This window comes from Python bivittatus, unplaced genomic scaffold (genome assembly GCF_059951505.1).
Source record: "Python bivittatus isolate LINGU-HERP-01145 unplaced genomic scaffold, Pbiv_v1 ctg000480_np1212, whole genome shotgun sequence".
In the NCBI taxonomy this organism is placed as follows: domain Eukaryota; kingdom Metazoa; phylum Chordata; class Lepidosauria; order Squamata; family Pythonidae; genus Python; species Python bivittatus.
Window position 1 is genome coordinate 64,605,446 of NW_028277075.1, and position 23,205 is coordinate 64,628,650.

A 23,205-nucleotide genomic window follows, 5' to 3' on the forward strand; every position below is an offset into this window, starting at 1 on the left:
CAAAGACATTGTTTGCATAACCATGCGTTGCTGAATACATTTAGTTTTAGTCTTACATTATTAAAGACCGTAAAACTGTCCATAGTGAACAAAAATGCATACTTTGGAAAATTGCAGAATGCCAATATCTCAGACTCTGGCGTGGTCAATTTTATTTTAAAGGTACCTTTCTCAGCCTATTCAATTACACAGGAGCTCTTATGCTGTCCCATTTCCTATTAGTTTTGAAGCACACTGCTGGAATGCTCTGAATCCTAAACCTACAATATTAGCTTAATAATTACTTAGCTTCTACTCTTAATAAGCTACAATATCTCCTGAATCACAGGCAGCATACTTTAAGAATTAGCAGCTGCTGGGTAGGGAAAGTGGAAGAAGGCCCTCCTATCCAAGCTTCTGAATGCATCTGGTTGACTACTGTGGGACACCAATAGCTACAGTAGACCACTTTTTGTCTTAACACAGGAAGACGCTTATGGTTCTGTTCAAACAAAGGTTTTTTGAAATTTTGCAGATCTTTGCCACTGAATCAGAGATTATGTGATAAGCTTATTATGTATCTTACTGGTATGCAAATGGAGTGTGACCAATTAACACTTAAGTGTGGCCACAAAATTGGGAGTCTGGTAGCACCTTTTCCAACTAATGAATTTTATTAAAAGGCATAAGCTTTGAGAAGCTGAAACTACCAAACACTTAATTTTTTGCCACCATAGACTCACATAGCTCTATTAAATTTGGCCACGTGTTTCATATACTTTAGCACATCAATCAGCTCTGACAACATTCAGTGGCAAAGATATGCAAAATTTCAGAAAAGTGTAAAAGGAGCAATTTTTTTTTCCACAGGATACTGGCATCCACAGTCCTAAGTTCTAAGACTTGGAAATAAGTTCAAAAAGTTCAGATTTTACTTCTGAGTATAGGGTAAAATTGAGCAAAAAACCCCACACCCTTTTATGACTTATACAGCGGCCAGACTTCCTAGTGGTGAGAAAATGGTTTTAGTAAAAAAGTTTGCCCTATATTTGTTTCATATTATATTATTTAAGGAGTGTAGTGTAGTGAATTTTGATTTTATGATTGATGTTTTTTACTCTTTAAATTGCCCGGAGTCCTTAGGATTGAGTGGAATAATAATAATAATATGCTTGGGAAGGATTCGACAGGTGGATAAAAATGTCAAATCCAGTCCAAACATCTGGTTGACTATGCGACCAACAACAATAACAATAAATCTGAAATCCTCCCTGACCCACAAATCGCATCAGCAAAATTAACCCTTCGTTGCCAAGCATGAAAAAGCAAAGATCTATTCTCACACCAGCGAAAGGTGGTTTGGCAAACAGCAGATGATTGTAGAGTTCACTTAACTAGATCCTCGGTATGCAAGTTAACTGCTTCCTTTTTGCGTTAAAACGCAGTAACCCTTAGTTTGCCGGAGTGAGAGGAAAAGTGAAGGAGCGGAGAGAACGAGACCAGCCGTTCCTTTAACAAAAAAGTCCCGAGTCTTGGAAAAATGAGGCCTCTCTCCGCAGCGTTGTGGAAACGTCAAGCGATCGACCGCAGCTGTTCCGAGCCTTGAGCACGCGTATTTTCCTCCATGAAAGTAGCGTGGCTTCTTTTTAGCAACGGCCGGAAGGGGCGAAGTAACGAAATAACCTCGAAAGAGCAACAGCAACATGACCTTCCTGCTGGGTAAGATTTTTTTGGGGGGGGGGAGTCAGTGAGAATTGAGGAGAGGGTGAACCGCAACAGGTGGTTCAATCGGAGGGACTGGTAATCCGGATGGAAGTTTCTGTTAAAGCCTCTCTTCTCTCTACGGGGCTTCACCATGCTTCTTTATCCGGTCAATTTCCTGCTTGCTTCCTGAAAACTGCCTCCAAAGTTGTTGGGTTTCTTCTCCCCCCCCCCCCGGTCTCTTCAGAACGTTATGACAAAATAAGTTAATAACATCTAGTTGCTTCGCCCTAACGCAGAACAAAGCGAAAGTATAAACATAAAATCCATACAAAGCACCACGTCTGCCGGCAATTCTCTTCTCAAAAGCGGAGCCCATTCCAGAACCATCGGCTGGCAATGCTCACGCTACCGAAACTCTTTTGGTTGTGGTGGCTTTTAAAGCTGCATTTTACAAGAGCAAACACTTATTTCGGAGCTGTATGCGGATAAGGAAAACACTGAATGAGTGAACCTGAGGCCCGGAACCCTTCTAAAGAGATCAAGAAAGTAACTGAACGGCCTCCCGATCTTTGCTCCTTCTACTCACAATGTTGCCGGTCACCCCTTTTACTAACCTCTTCGGAGGATCTCACCAAGAGAAACTAACCTTGACTTAGACCAGTGTTTCTTAACCTTAGCAACTTTAGGATATGTGGACTTCAACTCCCAGAGTTCCCCAGCCAGCATGCTGGCTGGGGGACTCTGGGAGTTGAAGTCCACATATCTTAAAGTTGCCAAGGTTGAGAAACACTGTCTTAGACCCTTTCAGCACTGGCTCTGATTGTAGATAGATTATGTTTCCCTGAACTCCCAACTTCCTGGTGCTGGTTGTAATTCTCAGTATCCCAGTGAATGATCCAATGCATCTGAGGGCACCAGGTTGAGGAAGGGCATCAAAGAAAAAAGCAAGAAGTGTATTTACATAACCAAAACTTATAATGAACTTGTAAAAGGGGTCTTGGAATTTATTTATTTATTTATTTATTTATTTATTTATTTATTTATTTATTTATTTATTTATTTATTTATTTATTTATTTATTTATTTATTTATTTATTTATTTATTTTTGTTCCTTCAGGTCAGTTTTGACTCCTGGCGACTGCCTGGATAAGTCCCTGCAGTTTTCTTGGCAAGGTTTTTTGGAAGTGCTTTGCCCTTGCTTCCTTCTTAGGGCTGAGAGAGAGTGACTGGCCCAAGGTCACCTGGCTAGCTTTGTTCTTAAGGTGGGACTACAACTCCCAGTCTCCTGGTTTCTAGCCTGATGCCTTAACCACTACACCAAACTGGCTCTCTTGGATTAATTAGACATACTAATTTGAAACTCATTAATAAATGAGGCTTTGGATTCTTTTTCTTTAACAATTTCCAAACTGTCTAATGAAAGAAGCTAATGCTTAGAAAAGGAAATAATAAGTCATGTAGAAAACGAATTGGGGCTTTAGCGCTGTGCAAACCTGGGATACATTACAAGAAACTCAGTTGAGACTTGTTGCTCAGTAAATATTATATGCATATAATGTGCAATATAATGTAATTATATTAATTACTGGATTCATCCTGGCACTGTTTGGTGACAAGATGACTCTGCTCTCAAATACAAAAGAAATGTGATAAAAGGCAGCATTGCTGTCATATGCTTTGTGGTTGGGATAGAAGTCATGCTGATAAGAGAAAAACTGCACCTAATTTTTTTTAAAGTATTTCCTATGGCTAATTTCCCTATCAGTTCCTCATCTGTAAAAGAGGGCTATTTTATGAGATTTGGCTGTGTGAATGTATTAGGGAGATCGTCCTTAAAGCACTGGGAAGCTTGAAATATACGGTAACCAATCTTGCCCACAAGAAATTCCCAATTTAAATGTAAAAGCAATTATCACTTAATAAATGCCTGCTTTATAAAAGGATAACTGGTTGTAGAGACAGGACTTCTCAGTGACAGCTTTTTTGCTCAGGTGCAATCTCTGTGGCATTCTTCACCAGGCTAATTGTGCGGTTCCATAATTTCCTAAACTGTTTTCATGTTCTTCCCATCTCTTCTCCCCAGAGGCTGCCTCACTCATCCGTCTTTAATGATTTGTAGTACCATTGGCAAGTCAGAACATGTACAGCCCATGATGATGTAAGACCAGAAGATGGCAGGATTGCCAGAGCTCAGGGACCCTCCAGGGGAGGGCACTTTGGGGGCTGGGGCATTTTCTGTTTCCTATTTGGCTGGCAACCGCCTGAACCTAGACGTCTATCCTGAGAGCTGCCGTTTGTTCCTCAAGCTGCTTGAGAGCAGGAGAGAAGAAGTAGAACAGGTGGAATTCTTGAGGCTGAACTGCAATGAGGACCTTATCACTTCCACCCTGAGCACCCTTCCTGCTTTGACAGGCTTGAAATCTCTTGTGCTGAAAGGTAACTGCATGTTTATTTGGCTACTTTGTTCACCTGTTTCTAATGCTCTCATTCACAGCTTCTTCTTCTTCTGTCCTGATGGGTTGGTTCATTTTCTTGTAGCTTGTACCAATGTCCTTGGACCACTTTCCTTCACAAAGGTGTGTGGCAGAAGGTGTGTGCATTTACTTAGATGTGGTTCATGCTTCTTAATAGGGCTTAGTTGCAAATAAGGATGTGAAAGATGCCTTAGCATTCTTCAACAGAACAAAAACCACATTTTCCTACAGGATTCTTTCTTGCCTGGCATGGAGCACCACTTCAAGCATGATGGAGGATTCTCTGATAGCAAGGCTGCAATTTGTGTACAGCACTCCTGGCAAATACAGATGCTTTCACATCTGGGAGCATCCAAAAATACTAAATCAGTGGAGCTGATGCCTCCAGCTTCTGTCTTCCTAAAGATTATATGAATCTTGATTTCACAATCATGCAGCATATTCAACTCATTTTAACAGAGTTGTGTAAAATTTCTAAACTGTTGTGGAAGATAGATTTCTTCTCATCCCTCATCTTTTTACAGCATTCATCGGATAAAACCAGCAATATTTTCTGTAATGTTGCTCAACATGTAGTGGGGTATATATGTTTGTAAAAGCACAGTAGATGATGTTTGATGCTGTTCTTTACAGTATATCTTACTTATTCCCTCCCCCCCCCCTTTCATTTGTACAATGGAGATTTCAATATATAATTAAGTCTGGATTCTTTGTCCTATTTTTCCTAGAGTAAAGCCATTGTAATCAGCAGATCTTAATTCTGGATGCATATTCACAGAATTACACTGTTATTTCTGAATAGAATATGGAGAGGTTAAGTCTACAAATTTGGTATCCTATTAAAGTTAGTGGCACACAGCTCAGTCCTATGTATGAGTGTGAGCCTAATATTTTTGCTGTTATGTAAATATATAGCCAAAAAAAAAACCCCTTAGAAACATAGTTGTCATTAATATACGTATTAATAATGGTTAGTTAACGCTGAATATAAACCAAATAGCTCTCTCTTCTCAATTGCAGCTTCCCAGCTTAGTAATTTGTAGTCACTGGAGAGCTACTGTTAGTGAACCAAGAGGCCAAAACAGTGGCTGTGTGTTCCCTTTCTGGTTTTCATGGAGAATTTAACCATCTCTGCTTTGGCCTTTTATTATCACTGTGCCCTGAAAGCAAGCAGCAGAATTTCACCAAACATTCACTCACTACAGTTGTATCATATTGTTGTATGCATTCTTTAGCTTCCTGTGCATTCCTTAAAGTTCCATTCTGTCTTGCTAATTATTTCAAGAAATATACCTATATTTATATGAAGTTGCTATGGTGCAAACTTCTTCCCTTCTTGACTTTTGTTTGCCTGCAGGTGGACACTTCAGGGATGAAATTGGTGCATGTCAGAAAGGATTGCTAGCATCTTTGCCACAAGACTTTGGGCAGCTAAAATGCCTTGCTCATCTAGATCTCAGCTTCAATAGCTTCACCATTTTACCTCCCTGCGTTACGAAGCTGGCCAGTCTCAGTTTTCTCTTAGTCAATCACAACAACTTGCAGAGGCTACCTGAGGACTTTGGCCAGCTTGCCAAGCTGACTGTTTTCTCTGCTATGAAGAACCAGCTCAAAGGTCTGCCACAGAGCATTGGGGGGCTGGCAGCATTGCAGACACTGAACCTCTCTGAAAACGCACTGGAATCACTTCCGGAAGAGATTGGGAACTTGCACAGCTGCACAGAGCTTGATCTCTCTGGAAATGAATTAACAGAAATCCCCAGTTCTCTTGGTAAGATGTTCACAAATTAAAGAAAAAGGCATGGATTCCTTCCAGGAGCACTGTAGTGATGGAATAAGAAGTGCTCTGGGTTAGGAAAAAACACTGAGCCTACACCCTGTGGGCAGAAAAATAGGATTTAAATTTTAATAGTTGATGGCATCTTTGCAATCAACTGTAACCCTGAATATATAATAGGCTAAGCCTGATTTCCTTTATGCCTTTATTAATTAGATGTTCCTTGTATATATTCGTTTTGATTTGCATGGGTATTTCTTTATAGATGGTGTGGCAGTGTGCATGTACAGAATAAGAAATCAGGTATGCAGTGGTTTGTTGGTTGGTTTTGTGTCTTTAACTACTAGATTGTGTTGGGTCGGCATGAGACCCCTGGTGTTTTCCAAAGGGATTTGGAATCTGGGCAGGGTAAGAGAGGTATGTGCATGTATGTGTTCATTTGGTTTTACCAAGGCTACGTTTTCTTTCTTTTAATTTTTAATCTGTGTTCTGACTTGCAGCCAATTTACAATCTCTGCAGCAGCTGCATCTTCACAGCAATCTTTTGACAACTGTTCCTGCTTCCCTTGCCTGCCTGCCCAACTTGTCCAGGCTTGATCTGCAGAATAATAGGCTTCGAAGCATCCCTCCAGAGATCCAGAGTTTTCCTTTTGTGCGCCTCCGGGGTAATCCTCTAGGAGAACTGGAGGTGCCTCTGCAATCAGGTAATTGCTTTTTTCTACCTGATTTGTCTACTGAACAGCTGTTCTCTGGCACTCTCCAGTCATCATGGGAGTTAGCATCTGATCAACTATTTTGGCTAGCACAGAATAGGGTGCTTGCTTGCTTGCCTCTCCTCTCTCCTCTCCCCTCCCCCCCTCCTCCCCCCCTCCTCCCCTCCTCCCTGTTAGATGCAGGTCCCAAAGTGAAGACAGGGCCATTCTTCATACAAAATATATACTATGAAGGCATAATTGGAAAAATCACCTGAATTTCTTGATGGTGTTAGTTATTTGTTCCACTTTATCAGCTGCCTAGTCAAAATAACTTTCTGGAAGATATATAGCACTTAAATAAAAGTAACTGTAAACTATAATTCCTTTAAACAGAAAATCAAAAGGCAAGAAAATGGAAAACAGTTTTAACAAATGGAAAACACTTCCAAAGCAAGCTGGAAATTAACCATCTTATGGCAGAAAGGCAAAAGAAGAAATTTTCACAGGGCTAAATAGCTGTGCTGAAGCCACAGTGTGTGGAACAAATTAAACTTTTCAAATAAGTTAATTAAAAGATTTAAAAAATGTCTAGGAAATAATAACACATTGTTTATATTATGCCAAAAGGGTATTATAATAGGTTAGTTGAAGAGGGCATATTCAGTTGGATGACTACTACGAAAAGGTCCTTTTTCACGTGACTACCTTTCACTTCTCAAATGCAGCTGCGCTTATAAAAGAAAAAAGTTGGGTCACGGGTATCAGGTTCAATCATTATTTGTGATTTCTTTATTCATTTTTGCTCTTCCTTTCTTCTGAGGGCTCAAAGTGGCTCATATGAAACCCTCTCCGTATGTTTTTGCACAACAGTCGAGAGAGGTTAGGACGTGAGCAGGTCTCCCTATCCTATGCCCACCATCTCAACCCCAGACTAAAGGAAGTCTTTTGTTTTCTTGCAGATGACTCTAGTTCGGAAGAATTACAGAGAGTGTATCTTAAAGCTGATGAAGACAGGTATTTCATTTAATGTTCAGCTGACAGCTTCCTATCCTTTGCTGATCATCATGGCGATGTGTCCTCCTAACTCCCCATTGATTTAGCATTCATAGGCATTCAATACAAGCCATAATGACATCACAGGTATCATAGTGTCCTCACACAAATGATGCAAATTACGGTCTTGTCATTTATGCTGTGACATTCACGTTGTATGTGATGTCACTAGCCTCCAAGGGTACCCCTGATCGTATCCATATTGTACCCCAAGTCTTTCTTAAACAATCTCATTCATTCAAATATGGCTTTCTCAAGATTTAACGTCTCAGCTCTTACAAATGAGCCAGATTTTGTTTCTAAAGAGTAGGTAGTTGCATACTAACTACTAATGGCTGAGCTTGTGCAATGAAACCAGGCATAGATTACAAAGTCGCATCCTTGGGCAGCCACCTAGAACTTGCACTAACATGGGAAGCAAGAATGGGAACATCTGAGAATGGTGAGAAACAGCTTCATTTTATTTTGTCATCTCAGCTTACATGTTTGTATATAGAGAGAGAGCGAAAGAGACAGCGGAAGGAAAGGAAGGAAGGAAGGGAGAAAGAGAGAGAAAGAGAGAAAGAAAGGAAAGAAAGAGAGAGAGAGAGAGAAAGAAAGGAAAGAAAGAGAAAGAGAGAGAGAGAGAGAGAAAGGAAAGAAAGAATTTTGCTTTATTCATTGCTTGTTCAGATAGCTATGTGTATCTCCTTTAGGATTTAAGGAGGAGAAAATTATATCTAGGACCTCTTCAGCTCCCTTTTTGCAGTCTTGGTACATTCTTTGATCATGGCTGTGGGGAACTGACAGCATAGTTTGCCACCTCAAAACAATATTAAGGTAAGCCTTAATATAGGCATATTCACATTTAAAACAACCTCCCCACAAACCCAGCCCCTCCCCTCTGCAGAGCTCACCTTCTGCAAAAATATGGCAACTAAAAGGAGGCCCACCCCTTTTTAGCCCATAGCTTTAAAAAAAACCCTAAATTTCAGATGAAGCAAAGACAAACAGGTTGGACTCCAGCCCCCTATGATCCACGACCAAATGTGGTACATTGTTGTGGTTTATGGAAGTTGTAATCCAATCCAGAGTTATTTGTTTTTATTTTAACTCTTCCATCTGAACAAGAATGGAGAATTATAAAGTCACAAAAACACTGTTGTTTCTTTTTGCATCTTCAAAGCTTTACTGTGACTCCTGAAGGCTGCCGCGTCTTCTTGGCTTGTGGCATTCAACTCCGTTTCCCACGGGGTGCTGCAACTACTCTAGTAACTATTCACTTCCAGAAATGCTCCCCTGAGCCTCATTGGGTGAAGCTGAAGCACCATGACATTGTGCTAAGTAAAGTCCTGGAACTGCAGCCCCATGGGATTCATTTCCAGCAGGTAAGTGCAGATAGGTTAAAGGAGATTAAGCTGGAATCTTATAAATTCTCTCAAGATTTACAATTTACAGACTAGCATGAACAAGGGAGGGAAAACATGCAGAGAATGGCTTCTGGAAGCTCTTTACAGCAAAGTATTTTCTTGTGTGACAAAGTAATATGGTTGCTGTCTCCATGTGTGTTTCTGCTGTCGCCTCTGGTTGAATCCATACATGTGCACTGGGAAGCATGCATATACTCCATTTGGAACAATCAGCATTTTGAGCCACTGTCTGTAATGGTATGTGGGAATGACCTTGGGAGACTGGGTGAAAAGATGCTGCCTAGCGAATCATCAGATAAGGAGCTTAGCCTACAGCTGCATAGTGGGAGAACAAGAGGCTCCGAAGGGACCCTCCCTAAGTTCTTGGGCAGTAAAGGTGACGATGGGAGAATAGTACTTTCAAACTTGCAAGATTCTGTTAAGGTAGCCTCACAATAAAGTAGAATTATCTCATCTGGTCATGTTTCTTGTCTGGTCTACTTGGGAAGGCTGACATCAATCTTGAAAGTACTATTCTCCCATTATCACCTTTACAGTCCAAGAACATAGGGAGGGTCCCTTCTGAGCCTCTTGCTCTGCCCACTATACAGCTGTTGAGTTATACTCCCTCTTATCTGACCTGTTTCCTAGGCAGCATTTCTTCACCCAGTCTCCTGCAGTCATTCCCACATACCATTACATCGCTCAACTTCCTCTCCCGCTGGGGTGATTTTTCTTCTCCACAACCCCTGGCTGGATTTAGTCATTTTCGAACTCAGTCTTTCTTTTGACTGGTTTTCCCTCCACATCAGATTTGATTTTCTGATCAGTTTTTAGTAGTTCTGCTGAGAGACAAACAGACAGAGTACTTATTTCCATTGGGTTGTTGGATTGGGTGACCATAGATTAGCTGCTTGTTAAATAGGCTGATGGCTGGATTGTCTGCTGGGCTCCTACTAAACAGTTTAGGTTGAATTTTGAATTTAGTGTGGATTTCCCCTCTCCCCCTCCCCTCCACTCAGACACTAATCCAGCTTAGAGATCTGGGATTTAGGAAATTAAGGAGAGAGTGTTGTTGAGCAAGTGCAGGCTGTCTGACTTTTTTCACATGTCCCAGTACATTTTCCATCAGATATGCAGAGGCTGTTTGTAGGAACAAAATAATGTATTTCCTAGTTCAGAGAGAATTGATTAGGACAAACTTGAAACTAGACTTCCCCCATTTTAGAAAATCCACTGAACGTATTTATTTTAACAATGTACGTGCCCATCTTTTCGGTATACATAGAATGATTGAGACATGGATTTGCAGACAGGATCAAATATTATGAAATTACTGGGAGTTCCAAAAATTACTATAAGATACAAGGTGCTATCATATCCCTAAAGAGCAAGTAGCTAATTGTCTAGAATGAAATATCTCCCTGTTAGATATCTCCGTTGCTTTGCTGTTGGATCCCTGAGTCCCTGAAAGTTGGCTGTGGCATTCCAGTCCACAGGCTGTGTTATGCACTGAGCAGATGGTGCTGCCAGTCTTCCTGACCTTGTTGCAGGCAGGGGCATCCATGTGAGGGAGAAGAAGTCCAAATGATATGCTTCATGTGACAACATCGTCATGCCTGCCGTAACTTACATACTTGTATCCAGTATCAGGATGCAAATATGCAATGACAGTCTTTGTGTGATGATATCATTGTGTATGTGTTATCATTCTGAGAGATCATGGATGCTGCTGTGTGCAGGCAGCATGCCCAACTAGGCCAATAAGTTATGGGTGGAAAAGGATATTCGTTCCTTTTCCATTCAGTGTGAGACGTAAACCTTTTTGAAGCATGTCTGTGAAAATCTGTAGCTTTTATGTATGGACAGCTGCCCTTTTGATGGCACAGTATGCTGACTTCCATATGATCACATCCCATTTTCTATATTGCCTTCTTAGTGTCCTTTTTCTGCTTCCTGCAGTGAGTCTGCCCTTGAGATCTTTCTCTTGCTCCATATATTGCAGAGCTTGAGTAAGGTTGCCTCTCTGGGATGAACTTGTGGACACCCTCTCTTCTATCTTGGGGTGCTAGGAGGTGCGGATCTGGATGCCCTATGCCTCTCCTCGCAGCCTGCACGACCGTGAGCTCATAATCCGAACCTTTGATGGGCAGAAGTGGAGCGATTTGGGAACCAGAGTGAAGTGCAAAGGCAAGGTACGCTGAGGATGGCTGTGATACCCATTTCCTCATTCGTCTTGTGTCAAATGATTGCCATTCATTTGAGTTCTTGCAGGAACTTGACATGTAAATTATGTCTGACATGAATGATGTCTCATAGTTTAGAAATTATCAAGCTCTTTGGTTGGCTTTTAAAGAAACATTCAGCATATCTGTATTTCTATGGACTGGTTCAGATATAAACTCTTTGAAGAAACAATAACCCCTGCTCTCACGTGCTGAGAGACAAATGTCCTATTTTTTTAATTATCTAAATCTGATAAGTAATTCAACGCATCTTGAGAGTACCAAGTTGAAGAAAGCTGCTTCTACAAATCAGCATGAGCCTTCTGTCCTTCTACCTATCTACCAGGGCTTATATGCCATCCAATCCAGCAGGAATCTGAGCATTTTACATTCCATATTATAGTAAAAGGGATAAAATACAAAAATAAAATAACATAATAACTAGGAAAGAAACTAAGGCTACTAAGAACAAAATCAAACGCAACTCAAGTTATACTAGATTCCCTCCCAGGGCCTTCTTTAAAAGCCAGATTTTAACAGCTCTTCTAAAACACAGTAGGGTGAGGGCTGGTCTGACCTTACCAGTAAGCCCTGAGTTATGACCTGCTATGGCAATGAGTTGGTGTCTTTGTATCTTTAAAGTGCTTCCATATGTTCTGAAGGTTCTGTTCATTCTTCCACATTCTTGGACAGAAGCGCTTGGCCTGCTGCAGCGTCTCTCACTTCTCCTGGTTCTTAGTTGTCTCACGCCTTGTGGAGAATGAATGCGAAGTCTCTCAGGAAGGGGGCTTGCTTGTTTCAACTGTTGATCCCAACATTAAAGTGACCTTTCCTCCTGGTGTGACCAAGGAGGCGAGGACAGTGAAGCTTCAGGTAAGGGGAAGTCACCTGTTTAAACAAACACACACAGACAAACTTTGTCTCTGAGTAATCCAACCTTCCAATAAAAAAATTTTCCTATGTTACAAGGTTGAAAATCACCTGGTTCAGGTCACACAGTTTGGGTCATGTGGATTTAAAGCTATAAACTTAAAAGACATGTCTTGAAATAATTGTTTAATCTCATGTTTGACTTGTATAGCCAGCCCTTAAAATTATTTTCTCAGTAAGCCCACATTGCTAGTTTATAAAACCTCATTAAGGATATTGTTTAATTTCAGCTGGAAAGGATGGTGAGATGCAAATAAGCTGAACCCGATCACAGTCTGCAATTCTGCGCATACAATTTTTACATTAAATATTTTTTATGAAGACTGCCGTATGTTACTTGCTGCAGAAACCATGAGAAAAGTGGCATTCATTTTTTTTAAAAAGGGTTCTAGTTTTCAAATCCACAGAGACAAAAGAGAAATAAGGTTCAGGTTTGCAACGAGAACCAACTGTGCAGCGCCTGCAGGGCTTTTTCAGTGCATGTCATTTCTTTAGAGTCTCCAGTTAATTCACCTTCTCCATCCAGCTCTGTTGTCTGCCACATATTGTCCCTTTTTCTTGTCATTCATCTCTGAGGAATTGCTTAGATAAAATGTGTGCTTATATGTATCACATTCAGAATAAGACATACTATTTGCATAATAGTTTGGGTTCTGTGCAGAATTTGAGTTTGGTAGAGCAGTATTTGCTGCTGTTTTTTTAAAAAAGCCAAATGTCACCAGTCCCTGAGTCAAGGAACTGAACAGTGTTTCAGTTTTTGAACAGTCCCTCAGAAACGAAGGTGCTTGTCGTGCTCAATTTTAATTCCATAAATATTGAAAGAGCGTTTCAAAGCCAAAGGCTACCACCTCTTCCCCTTCAGAAAAATTAATCAGAACACCCTTTCCCTGCTTGAGAAGACTTTTGAGCATATCTTCTTTGAAAATCAGACACCTTTACACACTGGAGATTTTCAACAAAATCAAGAAATTGCTGAGCTGTCTCTGCCTTTAGTTCTCTGAGCCAGATCTGAGAAGTAATAACTGGGAAGGCTGACTCAAGAGACCCCACAAGGGTCAAATTACTGAGACCTGTGGCCAGAATCCAAGAGATTTCCTGGTTATATTTTCCAAAGGCATTCCTTAAATCCAGTCAGACTCCTCTCCAGTAAGTTTCTCAATGTTCAAGATCAACTTGTGGGAAGGGGAAGCCTGGAAAGCTCTCTTCACACCTGGAAGCCCACACATTCTTGAATGGGCCCAACCATCTTTTTTATGCTCAGGTGCTGCTTGTGTCAACAAAGGAGCTAAGAGAGATTACAGGTGATTCTGAAACGGTTGCCAGCCCTCTCCTCTGCCTCTCTCAGAATTCCACTGTGGACTTCCTTCAGCCTGTTAAAATTCAGCTTCCGCTGCCTTCTGGTGTCACAGGTCAGTTTCCCAATTGTTTTAAAAAAAATATTTTCACAGGATGGGAGTACTTCTCTAAAATGCAGCTCCCTGAATTTCAAGAGCAGCTCAATGTTGAATGCCTTGATACAGTTAAATGCAACTTTGAGTGAGGCCATCTTATTTTCTGTGGAGGAAATAGATTAAGTTCTTAAGGATAGGCATTGCACACGTTTAGGGTGGTTTAACTGTATCCTGCAGAACATTCAGTGTTTACATTTGGTCAAACTATCATAGTCTTCTCCAAATGTTATCTGTCCCATTGATGACATAAGCCAACCTCCATCCCCTCTGATGCAATTATAAACTGAAAAGAGTTCAGCCTTTAGGTTTGCAGCTAACATATTTTCATTTTTTCTTAGGTCTAACCTTGGATCGTTCCAGGGTACATTTGTTGCACAGTGACTGGGATGCTCAGAACTGGAGTGACATCACTGATCAAGTGGTACTGGAGTTCACCCACCTCTATGCCTTATTTGAAGTCACACACTTCTCTTGGTTAGTGGGCCAGCGATCATAATTTAACCTCAATAGTACTTAAGTGATTGTGGACTCTGTGGCTAGGCATCATTTGGGCCAGCAGTTTTCTTTCCATGGTAAGCAGCAAATGTTCTCAGCTGGCCTTTCCACCGTATGTACAATTGATATGTACTTGACCATAAGAGCTGAAGCCCTGCTTTTTCAGTTCTTTGCAAAACAAATGATGGGAAGCAAATTGTTCCCACATTTCGCTCAGACTGCTTTTCCCTTTTTAGAATGCTTTAAAAGTCATGACGTGGTGGACACCAACCAATCCAGATACAGATGGCCTTTGTTATCCATGACCTCATTATCTACATTTGCTAAGCAGAGGCCAGACCTCAGTATAATGTAAAGGTTTTTGCATATCCAAAATTTAGACTTTTTTTTTGGTTACTTTATGCATGCAATGGCAGATGGGATTTTGTGCATGTGTAAAGTACATTTTTTAAGATTTAGGGCAGTATATCTATTGTATATTTGTTCCTGCTCCTGCAACATATCTTGCTGGGTCAGCCTGAGGACAAGGCTCCACATGGCTTCTTCACAGCAGCTGGCTTTCTTTGACTTGCTTGGCTGTGATGGAGGGAGTCACCCCATGTGTACCCATGTGGCTCAAGCTGACTTTTCTGCTCCTCACAGTCAGGGTCTCTTGATCCTGCTGCTGAATGCTCAGGCAGACTCTAGAACACTTGTCCTCTTCCTCATAGCTGGAGCAGCGCCAGCTATGATTGCCAGCACTGTGGTTGGAGGCTTTGTGGAAACAAGACTTCTCCAACTGTGGTTATTGTAGTGAGCTGTGAGCACTCTGCAGGTAACACTAGTATCCAGCAGTGTGATCAAGGGGCACATCTGTTGAGATCACGAAAAAGCCATGCAAATTGGAGAAGCCAGTATGAGCCACATGGCACAAGTGGGGCAACTCCCTCCATCACCTATCAAGACAGTTGCTCCAAGAAGAAGGTGGAGAGCTGCCACAAGGAAACCATGGGGAACAAGGAGAAGGATAAACAAATACAGGCATGTTGCACAGACAGTTTCTTTGGGAGGTAGAGGACAATCATAAGCTCCAGAACCTAACCCACAGTTCCCATAGATTCAAAATCCCATTGGTCGCAGTATTGTTATCCAGAGTTTTATGCTGGAATGGAACCCCCTTGAATAACAAGGGCCATATTTATCTCCATTTTGTTTGTAGAAGTGAACTTTTCATCCTTGTGTGTAAGGTACAGTTGATGTAGCCACTCTGAGTTGCATCTCTTTTCCTGCATGACATTTCAGACTCTTCCTTTTTCTAAATCATTCCTCTGATGAAACTTAAATAAGTGACTGGGAAATGTTTTCTTTTAGTATAAGTTAGTATACATTTAGTATACTAGTATACATTTAGTATAATGTTTTCTTTTAGTACATTTATCTCCATTTTGTTTGTAGAAGTGAACTTTTCATCCTTGTGTGTAAGGCACAGTTGATGTAGCCACTCTGAGTTGCATCTCTTTTCCTGCATGACATTTCAGACTCTTCCTTTTTCTAAATCATTCCTCTGATGGAACTTAAATAAGTGACTGGGAAATGTTTTCTTTTAGTATAAGTTAGTATACATTTAGTATACATTTAGTATAATGTTTTCTTTTAGTATAAGAATCATTCTGTCGGGCAGAGTGAGGTATATAGCTAGAGAGCAAGCAGCCAATGCACCCCCAGCAGATAAAACAAGAAACGGCAGCGGAGGAGTTGCCAGCTGAAGCTGAGCAGTTAAAGGCACAGGCAAAAGAGAAAAGTGAAAAACAGGAACAAAGTGTTTTTGAGATTCCACGTAGGTCAACCCGTATAACAAAAGGGGTTCCACCTGAAAGGTTTGTTGTTCAACAAGTGAGAGTATGTCACATCACTTGCGAACCAAAAGATTTCAAAGAAATGTTAGCTTTACCTGTTGATGAGCAAGATAAATGGAACATTGCTATGGACACAGAATTTAATTCATTGGTAAAACAAAATGTTTTTGAAATTGTTGATTTACCTGTATCAGAAAAAGCCATAGGTTCCAGATGGGTATTTAGAAAGAAGCTTTTACCTGATGATACTGTGCAGTATAAAGCTAGGTTGGTGGCACAAGGTCATTCACAAGAGCAGTTTGTGAATTACAACCTGACATATGTACCCACAGTTAGGCCTGAATCATTGCGTGTAATGTTGGCCTTAGCTGCACAAAGAAACATGGTTGTTCATCATTTTGATGTGGATACAGCTTATTTAAATGCTGATCTTCCTGAAGGTGTTTACATGAAACAAGCGCCAGGATATTCATGTGGAGATTCCCAGAAAGTTTACAGGTTGGTTTACTGGTATATATTACAGGTTGCGTAAAGCACTGTATGGATTGAAACAAGCTGGGAGATGTTGGCATCAATGTTTAGATAAAGCTTTGTTAGAAATTGGTTTCAAGAAATCATTAGCTGATTCATGTGTGTACACCAGAGGAACTGGAGAAAGTTATACAGTCCTTATCACTTATGTTGATGATTTCTGTCTTGTCACTGGTTCTTTAAACTTGGTGAAAGAATTTGCAAAGCAAATGGAGAAATATTTTAAAATGAAGGATTTGGGTATGTTAAGATACTACCTTATAGCTCTATGCCACCCCCACTGGGTAACTAGCATACACACGCCAATAGGTGGCAGTAAATAGCACAATACACAACACACAATAACAGGTGTTTTTCACATGATCTCTGTAGCCAAAATATTATTTGTTATTGTTGTAAAGATAACAGGATGAATCCTTTCCCATGAGAATGAAAATCCTGACACATTCATACCACTTGCATTTCTTTTCATTAATGAAGCAATTGTTTCAGACCTCATACGCTCATATTTTCAAGTGGATGAGTTGATTAGGGAAAACCTGGATCAATCAAAATCATTTTACAAATCTCTCTTTCCCTCCAGGTACTGGTTATGGTGCACCACAAAAGCCTACATTGGTGGCTTTGCTAAAGAAGTCTATAAAAGGTTGCGCATGTACCAGGTGAACTTCATAGCACTACAGAGAAAGAAAGATCCAGAGCAAGTCTTGCTGCAGTGTCTCCCAAAGCACAAGGTGGGTGTTTGTATGTGTGTATGAACACATGCCTGCACACACCCACAAACACAGATGAATGTACATGCCTACATCATAGGAAATATGGCTTGTATTCTGCAAACAGTATTCTGCAAACAGAGTTGTTCCTAGTAACCACTAAAAATCCAATTCTAGCAACAGTGAGGAATATAGCTATTTTTGGGCAACTTTTTCTTCATTTATAGCTGCACTTGGCCTTTAAGCTGTGTGTCTGGAGCCAGACTTTAAAAAATAATATATACCAGGACAAGACTAAATTCAGTTGTAATTACATGCTGTGTATAATAGTTCATGGAAGATAAGCAGATCTTTTGGAGTTTAAACAGGAGACCATAACTGCTCCAAAAAACTCCAGTTCGAGGGAACGATTTGCAGGTTTCAGTACATTTTAGAAGAGGTAAGATTAGTAAGTATGGAGGGAGGAGAGGAAACTTTGGCTGATGAAATCTATTAGATGCTGCAGCATTGGATGTGTGAGTATTAGAATTATGCATGTTCCAAAAATTGTTTCGACTTTCTATGAGCACATACCTTTCTGCTGTTCATTAGATCAGCCTCCATTGCGTTGACTCTTAAAGCACAGACATATTTTCTTTCAGTCTTGCACGGAATTGTTATTAGTTATGTGAGACTCTATAATTAAAGATACAGAGGCAGCTCATATCAAATTTATTGCATTTAAGCAGATCTTTAGGAGCTTTGTTCCTTGGAAACTTGAATCCTCCCATTGAAAAGGTACAAGGATAAAGTAAAGGAATGAGGACTGCAAAAATAATATTCCAATTTCTTTATTCCTTTCTGATGGTCTTGTAGGTGGATCCTGTTTTGAAAAAGCTCCATGACCGATATCGAGGCCCTGAGCCATCTGATATTGTAGAGATGTTTGAAGGAGAACAGTTCTTTGCAGCTTTTGAACGAGGCATCAGCATTGATGCAGGTGAAATGTCAATCAGCTTGCCTGTATTTATGCAGGTGTTTCCCCATGACCCAAGTTTAGCCCTGCAATTCCAAATCCGCTCATTTTAAGAGTATATCCAAAAGGCAGCATCGGTCGCACAGGCGGAACCTGGATGCATCTTAAGCCCAAATTACACGGTATCATAGTGAGGTCTATAATATGTGCAAAGCAGGAAATGTGAAGTTCTCCTGCATCTGACTGTAGAAGTCCCTCCTCTGCCCTGGGGCTATTTCCTAATTTCTAGTTTAACCATACTGAGGAAATTCCTTTTCTGAATTTCCCAAGAAAAGATGCAGCTGCTTTCAGCTATTGCAGCTGGATGTTATATATGCACTCTCAGGTGCTTGAAAGGAGATCAAAGGCAGAGTCCTAGGATGCAGGGCCCATTAAATTAATGTAAAAAGGCCTTTAACTGACAGTGGCTCTCTTTGCCTCCTTAACAGGATCCTTAAAGTGATCATTTGAGGAGTGAATGTGGGATCCTTTGTATCCAAACCATGTGGTTTACCAATGAATGGCAAAATTTACAACTCACTTTGAGTCTGAGGATGGGAAAAAGGAAAGTTAAAATGACTTAGTTCCAAAACTTGGTTTCTGGTTGGGATAAAGGTGTCTAAAAGAAGCTTAGTCTTCCGAACTGCCTTCCCAAACCTGGTGCAATGGCAGCTGAGAATTTCAGAAGTTGTGTTCCACCCCATTTGGAGAACCTAGCTGCAGGGAGCTATTTTATAAAATTGTGATTTAAGCCAATCCAATAAAGCTGTTTTCTCAAACTTATTTCAGACCGCCCAGACTGCGTTGATGGAAGGATTTCGTTCAATTTTTTCTCTCATTTGAAAAATGTGAAGGAAGTCTACATTACCTCTGAAGTGGACAGAAAAAGCAAGGCTGTGAAAGGGCAGGTACATATGTTTCTCCTCCTGTCCAGAGTAAAACTTCCCATAACAGTTTGTACCTTAATCAATGTATATTAGCAAATGAGTTCCTTTTCCTCATTGTGTCTAAATTCAATGACATAGCTATTTATCTTCTCTGATTCCATAATTCAAAAGATGTGTGTATACATTTGATTATAATAAATGCTATTCCCAATTATTTTTGCAGAATGTACTTCATGGATGGCTGATGTTCACAGTTTAACCCTAAGTCACCATACCTCAGGGTTTTTTTAAAGTATCTTTTTAAGGAGATATGTTCCAACTGTGCAGGTTTTGTGTCAAAAATTCTACAGCCTGGGATGCTGTCTTCTGGTTCTCAGTAATATTATTACTTTCTCTTGTATACCAGATAGCTTCATTCCTTCAAATATTAAATGGCTGTAAAACCTCAGATCTTGCGTACATGCAGAATTGATGGGGTACATTTGCTAAGCAAGCCCTTTTGAGCTACTTGGCAGACTATAACTAGCTTTACACATTGCAGTGATCATAACTTGGTTTGTTTGCTTTTGGCTTCATGTCTGCATGAACACAGCTGATTACCGCTTATTCAGTCAAGCACAGTAAGCAAATTGTGGCTGATGTGTGAACCTTGTCTTTATATTTGATATACTGTATATGTATTTAACTTTTTCTAAATAAGGAAGTAGATATAGATTTAGTTGCATCATTATGCATAGATAGAACTAGAACTTACAAATTCACAGTTTGCAGGGGCAAAAGAAGAGAGCCAGTTTGGTGTAGTGGTTAAGGCACCAGGATAGAAACCAGGAGACCATGAGTTCTAGTCACACCTTAGACACAAAACCAGCTGGGTGATCTTGGGCCAGTCACTCTCTCTCAGCCCTAGGAAGCAGGCAATGGCAAACCACTTCTGAAAAACCTTGCCAAGAAAACTGCAAGGGTGACTCGAAGGTACAAAAACAGAGGGGGCAAAAGAATGAGCGTAGCAAATCCCAGGTAACCAAGAACATAGCAATAATCCTCAACAGAACAGCCTTCTATTGGTTTGCTAGTAAGCAAGGAATAATATGACAGGCTGGGCGATTTGCTTTGCACTTATCTGATGCTTCACATGGCACTGAGAATGCAGATTACACAAGGAACCTCTGTAAATAAATGCATAAGTAAGTAACCTCCCAAATGATAGAACACCAAAGTCTCAGCCAGCTGTGGTTCTTGCAAACCTGCCTAAAGCTGATCTCTTTTTGAAGGTTTCCTTTTATCGAGGAGCTGTTCCTGAGAACATTCCTGAAGAGATTGCAAGGAGGAGGAAGGGTCCCGACTCTCATTGGCTAGCCACATTACCAATCAAGTTGCCTGTAAGTGCTGTACTCTTCACAGAGAAAAATAGATAAATGCGGCAGCTTGGATTGCTCTTCTTTTTTCCCCAGCCTTGCTGGCTGGATTGGATCAGAAAGTGTCTTGCATGGACCGCTTTTGCTTATGTAAGGTAGTCACCCTACATCTTGCTGGTTTTCCAGTCCCCTTCTTGACCCTTGAGACCAAGTGTAGCACTCCTCTTATGTAGCAGGAGGGAAGAGTGGAAAGGAGAGCCCTGCTACGTAAGAGGAGTGCTACACTCACTTCTCTGCATTCAGCCCTGGATCTGCTTCATTGCTTCAGATTGGCCTGTGTAAATTCATTGGAACAAGGCCAGCAAGGAAGGCAGCAACCCCAATGGTGTGCAAGTGACATGGAGCAAAAGGCATCTGATACTGTGGCAGAACCAGCTTGGTCAAGATTAACCAAGCAGAAAAAAGGGAGAGTTCTCTATATATTTTGAAAGGATGAGAGGAGGTGCAGTTCTGTTAAGCAGTGGATGTTTATCATATTATATTTATACAGGTAGTCCTTGACTTACAACCATTTGTTTAACAACCGTTTGAAGTTACAGCAGCACTGAAAAAGTGACCTGTGGCCAGTCCTCGCACTTACAACCATCACACCATTCCCCACGATCACATGATCAAAATTCAGGCGCTTGGCAACCGTCGTGTATTTACAATGGTTGCAGCATCCCAGGGTTGTAGAACTGTCATTTGCAACCTTCCCAGGAGATTTCCAACAAGCAAAGTCAATTGGGGAAGCCAGATATGCTTAACGATCGTGGCAAAAACGGTTGTAAAATCAGGCGTGACTCACTTAACGACCACATTGCTTAGCGATGGAAGTTCCAGTTCCAATTGTGGTAGTAAGTTGAGGACCACCTGTATTCCTGCAATATCCCAGCCAGATAAAGCTACAGCCAGCCAGATAAAGCTATTTTTCTGAGAAGTATGTACAGTTCAATGCTAACTTTTTGATGCCAGATCCTTGATACTTATCAAGAGCACCCTCGCTGTTAAGACACAGTACAGATTGTCTGGAGAATATGCTCATCTGATTTCTATGTCTAGTTGGCACATTGTTATAGTGGTGCCTGTTGGACTGCACAGCTAAATCTCACATTCATATTATTTCTCCAGCCTGGCCTGCCATTTTTCTGCTGGGGTCCAGCAGAGAAAATGTTAGTTACTCACACAGCCATGTGAAACAAGCAAGCAGATAATTCAATCTTATGCGGTTACTCTTTCATGAAATATCTTTTTAATCATGATGATGGCATTAGTGAACAGTGTATCAGAGAGAATATAGAATTATTGGTTGATTGTTTTAATAATTGCTGATTTTTAAAGACATTGTAGTGAAACAGAAAAGGGCTTTCCTGTTTTAGTGATTTGTACTTACATTTGTATTGTTTGTGCTATCAGCTTTATAAAGTCATATAAAATATTTTACATAACTGGAAATAAAATATGTGGGAAGGTAGACTATTAAGAATAATTTGTACATTAGAGCTGGATGGTTGGCTCTTGAGACATTTTCTAAAGTAGGAGTGCCACCTGGCTAAAAGCTACACAAGGATAGTCTGTACAGTCTCTGAAACATTCATTAGGTTGGCTGTGTATGTTTAGTAAAGTAATTCCATTATTTAAAAAGCTTTTGGCTGCCAGTTAATAATCTATAAACAATTCATATACTTCCAATAAAGAATGCGCCAAAGTTGTTGTTGGGCTCATTTGGTTCAGTAAGGGAAGCATGTTTTAATCCATTGTTCTCTTTAACAGATAATTTATAATAAAGCATAATGTGCAGATATACTATGTAATAATGGTTTAATGGAGTTTTTCTAAAATAGCTTGTTTTATAGAGGAAAACTTTCCTAAGTCCCAAATATTAAGATATTTCAGCTCACAGCTATGCACTCCTGATGGTAAGGGTACTGTCTAATTTATAAACAGGAACACACTCATATTTTAATAGCAACTATGTCATATAATTATAATAATTATACTATATATTTAATATAAACTCATAGTCCAGGCCATTTCATTGCTCATAACATTCCTAAGAGATTAGATGTAAGCAAGAAGACGCCTACCTTTCATTTAGATAAATATTCCAAATCAGTGCCCTTTATTGCCCATTCCTAATTCAAAGTTTACTGCTACCTTCTTACCATAACATACGCATCAGCCTTTACTACCACAACATACATGAATCCAGTTCAGATTTTTATGCTTTCCGTAACACAAAAGATACCACCTTTAATTATTAACCATAAACCAATAAGCAAAACTTTAAGTATATTTTTGACCTTGTATGACAGATTGACCCTTCAACAGATTTTAGATAACTTCTGACCAGGAGAGTTTTATAACGCATCGTTACTCAAGTCTCTCTCTGGCTCAGGCTGATAGGACCTTAACAAGACGGTATCTAAATCACCTCGTGTGTATGAGTTCATATAAGTTTCCCAGAATTCATGGTGAACCAATTTGTGCCTTTATGGTTTTTCCTTTTAGTATAATCCCTACTTTTTGTATATGAAGTCAAATACCATTTTAATTTTTACTTTATATGTAATTCATCTAAGGCAGGCCAGAGGACTGTGTTCCAGCTGAAGGAATGTATTGTTCTCTACGCTCTTTTTGAAGAACTGGTTAATATTAGTGAGTAGAAACGTTCCTCCC

The 23,205-nt window shown here is 40.3% G+C and overlaps 1 protein-coding gene across 4 annotated transcripts in view; it reads left to right on the plus strand.

Annotated features, from left to right (window-relative positions):
• Nucleotides 1-1,144: 1,144 nt before the first annotated feature.
• PIDD1 (p53-induced death domain protein 1) overlaps nt 1,145-23,205 on the plus strand; it is a 28,292-nt gene continuing 6,231 nt past the window's right edge. Inside the window, exons 1-15 of one of the 4 annotated variants that reach the window (XM_088146089.1) lie at nt 1,148-1,698; nt 2,802-2,946; nt 3,768-4,120; nt 5,516-5,929; nt 6,436-6,639; nt 7,590-7,644; nt 8,849-9,050; nt 11,144-11,266; nt 11,990-12,169; nt 13,488-13,635; nt 14,016-14,151; nt 17,122-17,272; nt 18,107-18,230; nt 19,035-19,153; nt 20,404-20,511. In XM_088146089.1, the coding sequence (XP_088002215.1) occupies nt 3,856-4,120; nt 5,516-5,929; nt 6,436-6,639; nt 7,590-7,644; nt 8,849-9,050; nt 11,144-11,266; nt 11,990-12,169; nt 13,488-13,635; nt 14,016-14,151; nt 17,122-17,272; nt 18,107-18,230; nt 19,035-19,153; nt 20,404-20,511 (2,229 nt within the window). In that variant the 5' untranslated portion in view covers nt 1,148-1,698; nt 2,802-2,946; nt 3,768-3,855. The other 3 variants (XM_088146091.1, XM_007433174.3, XM_088146090.1) reach the window with 3 other exon arrangements.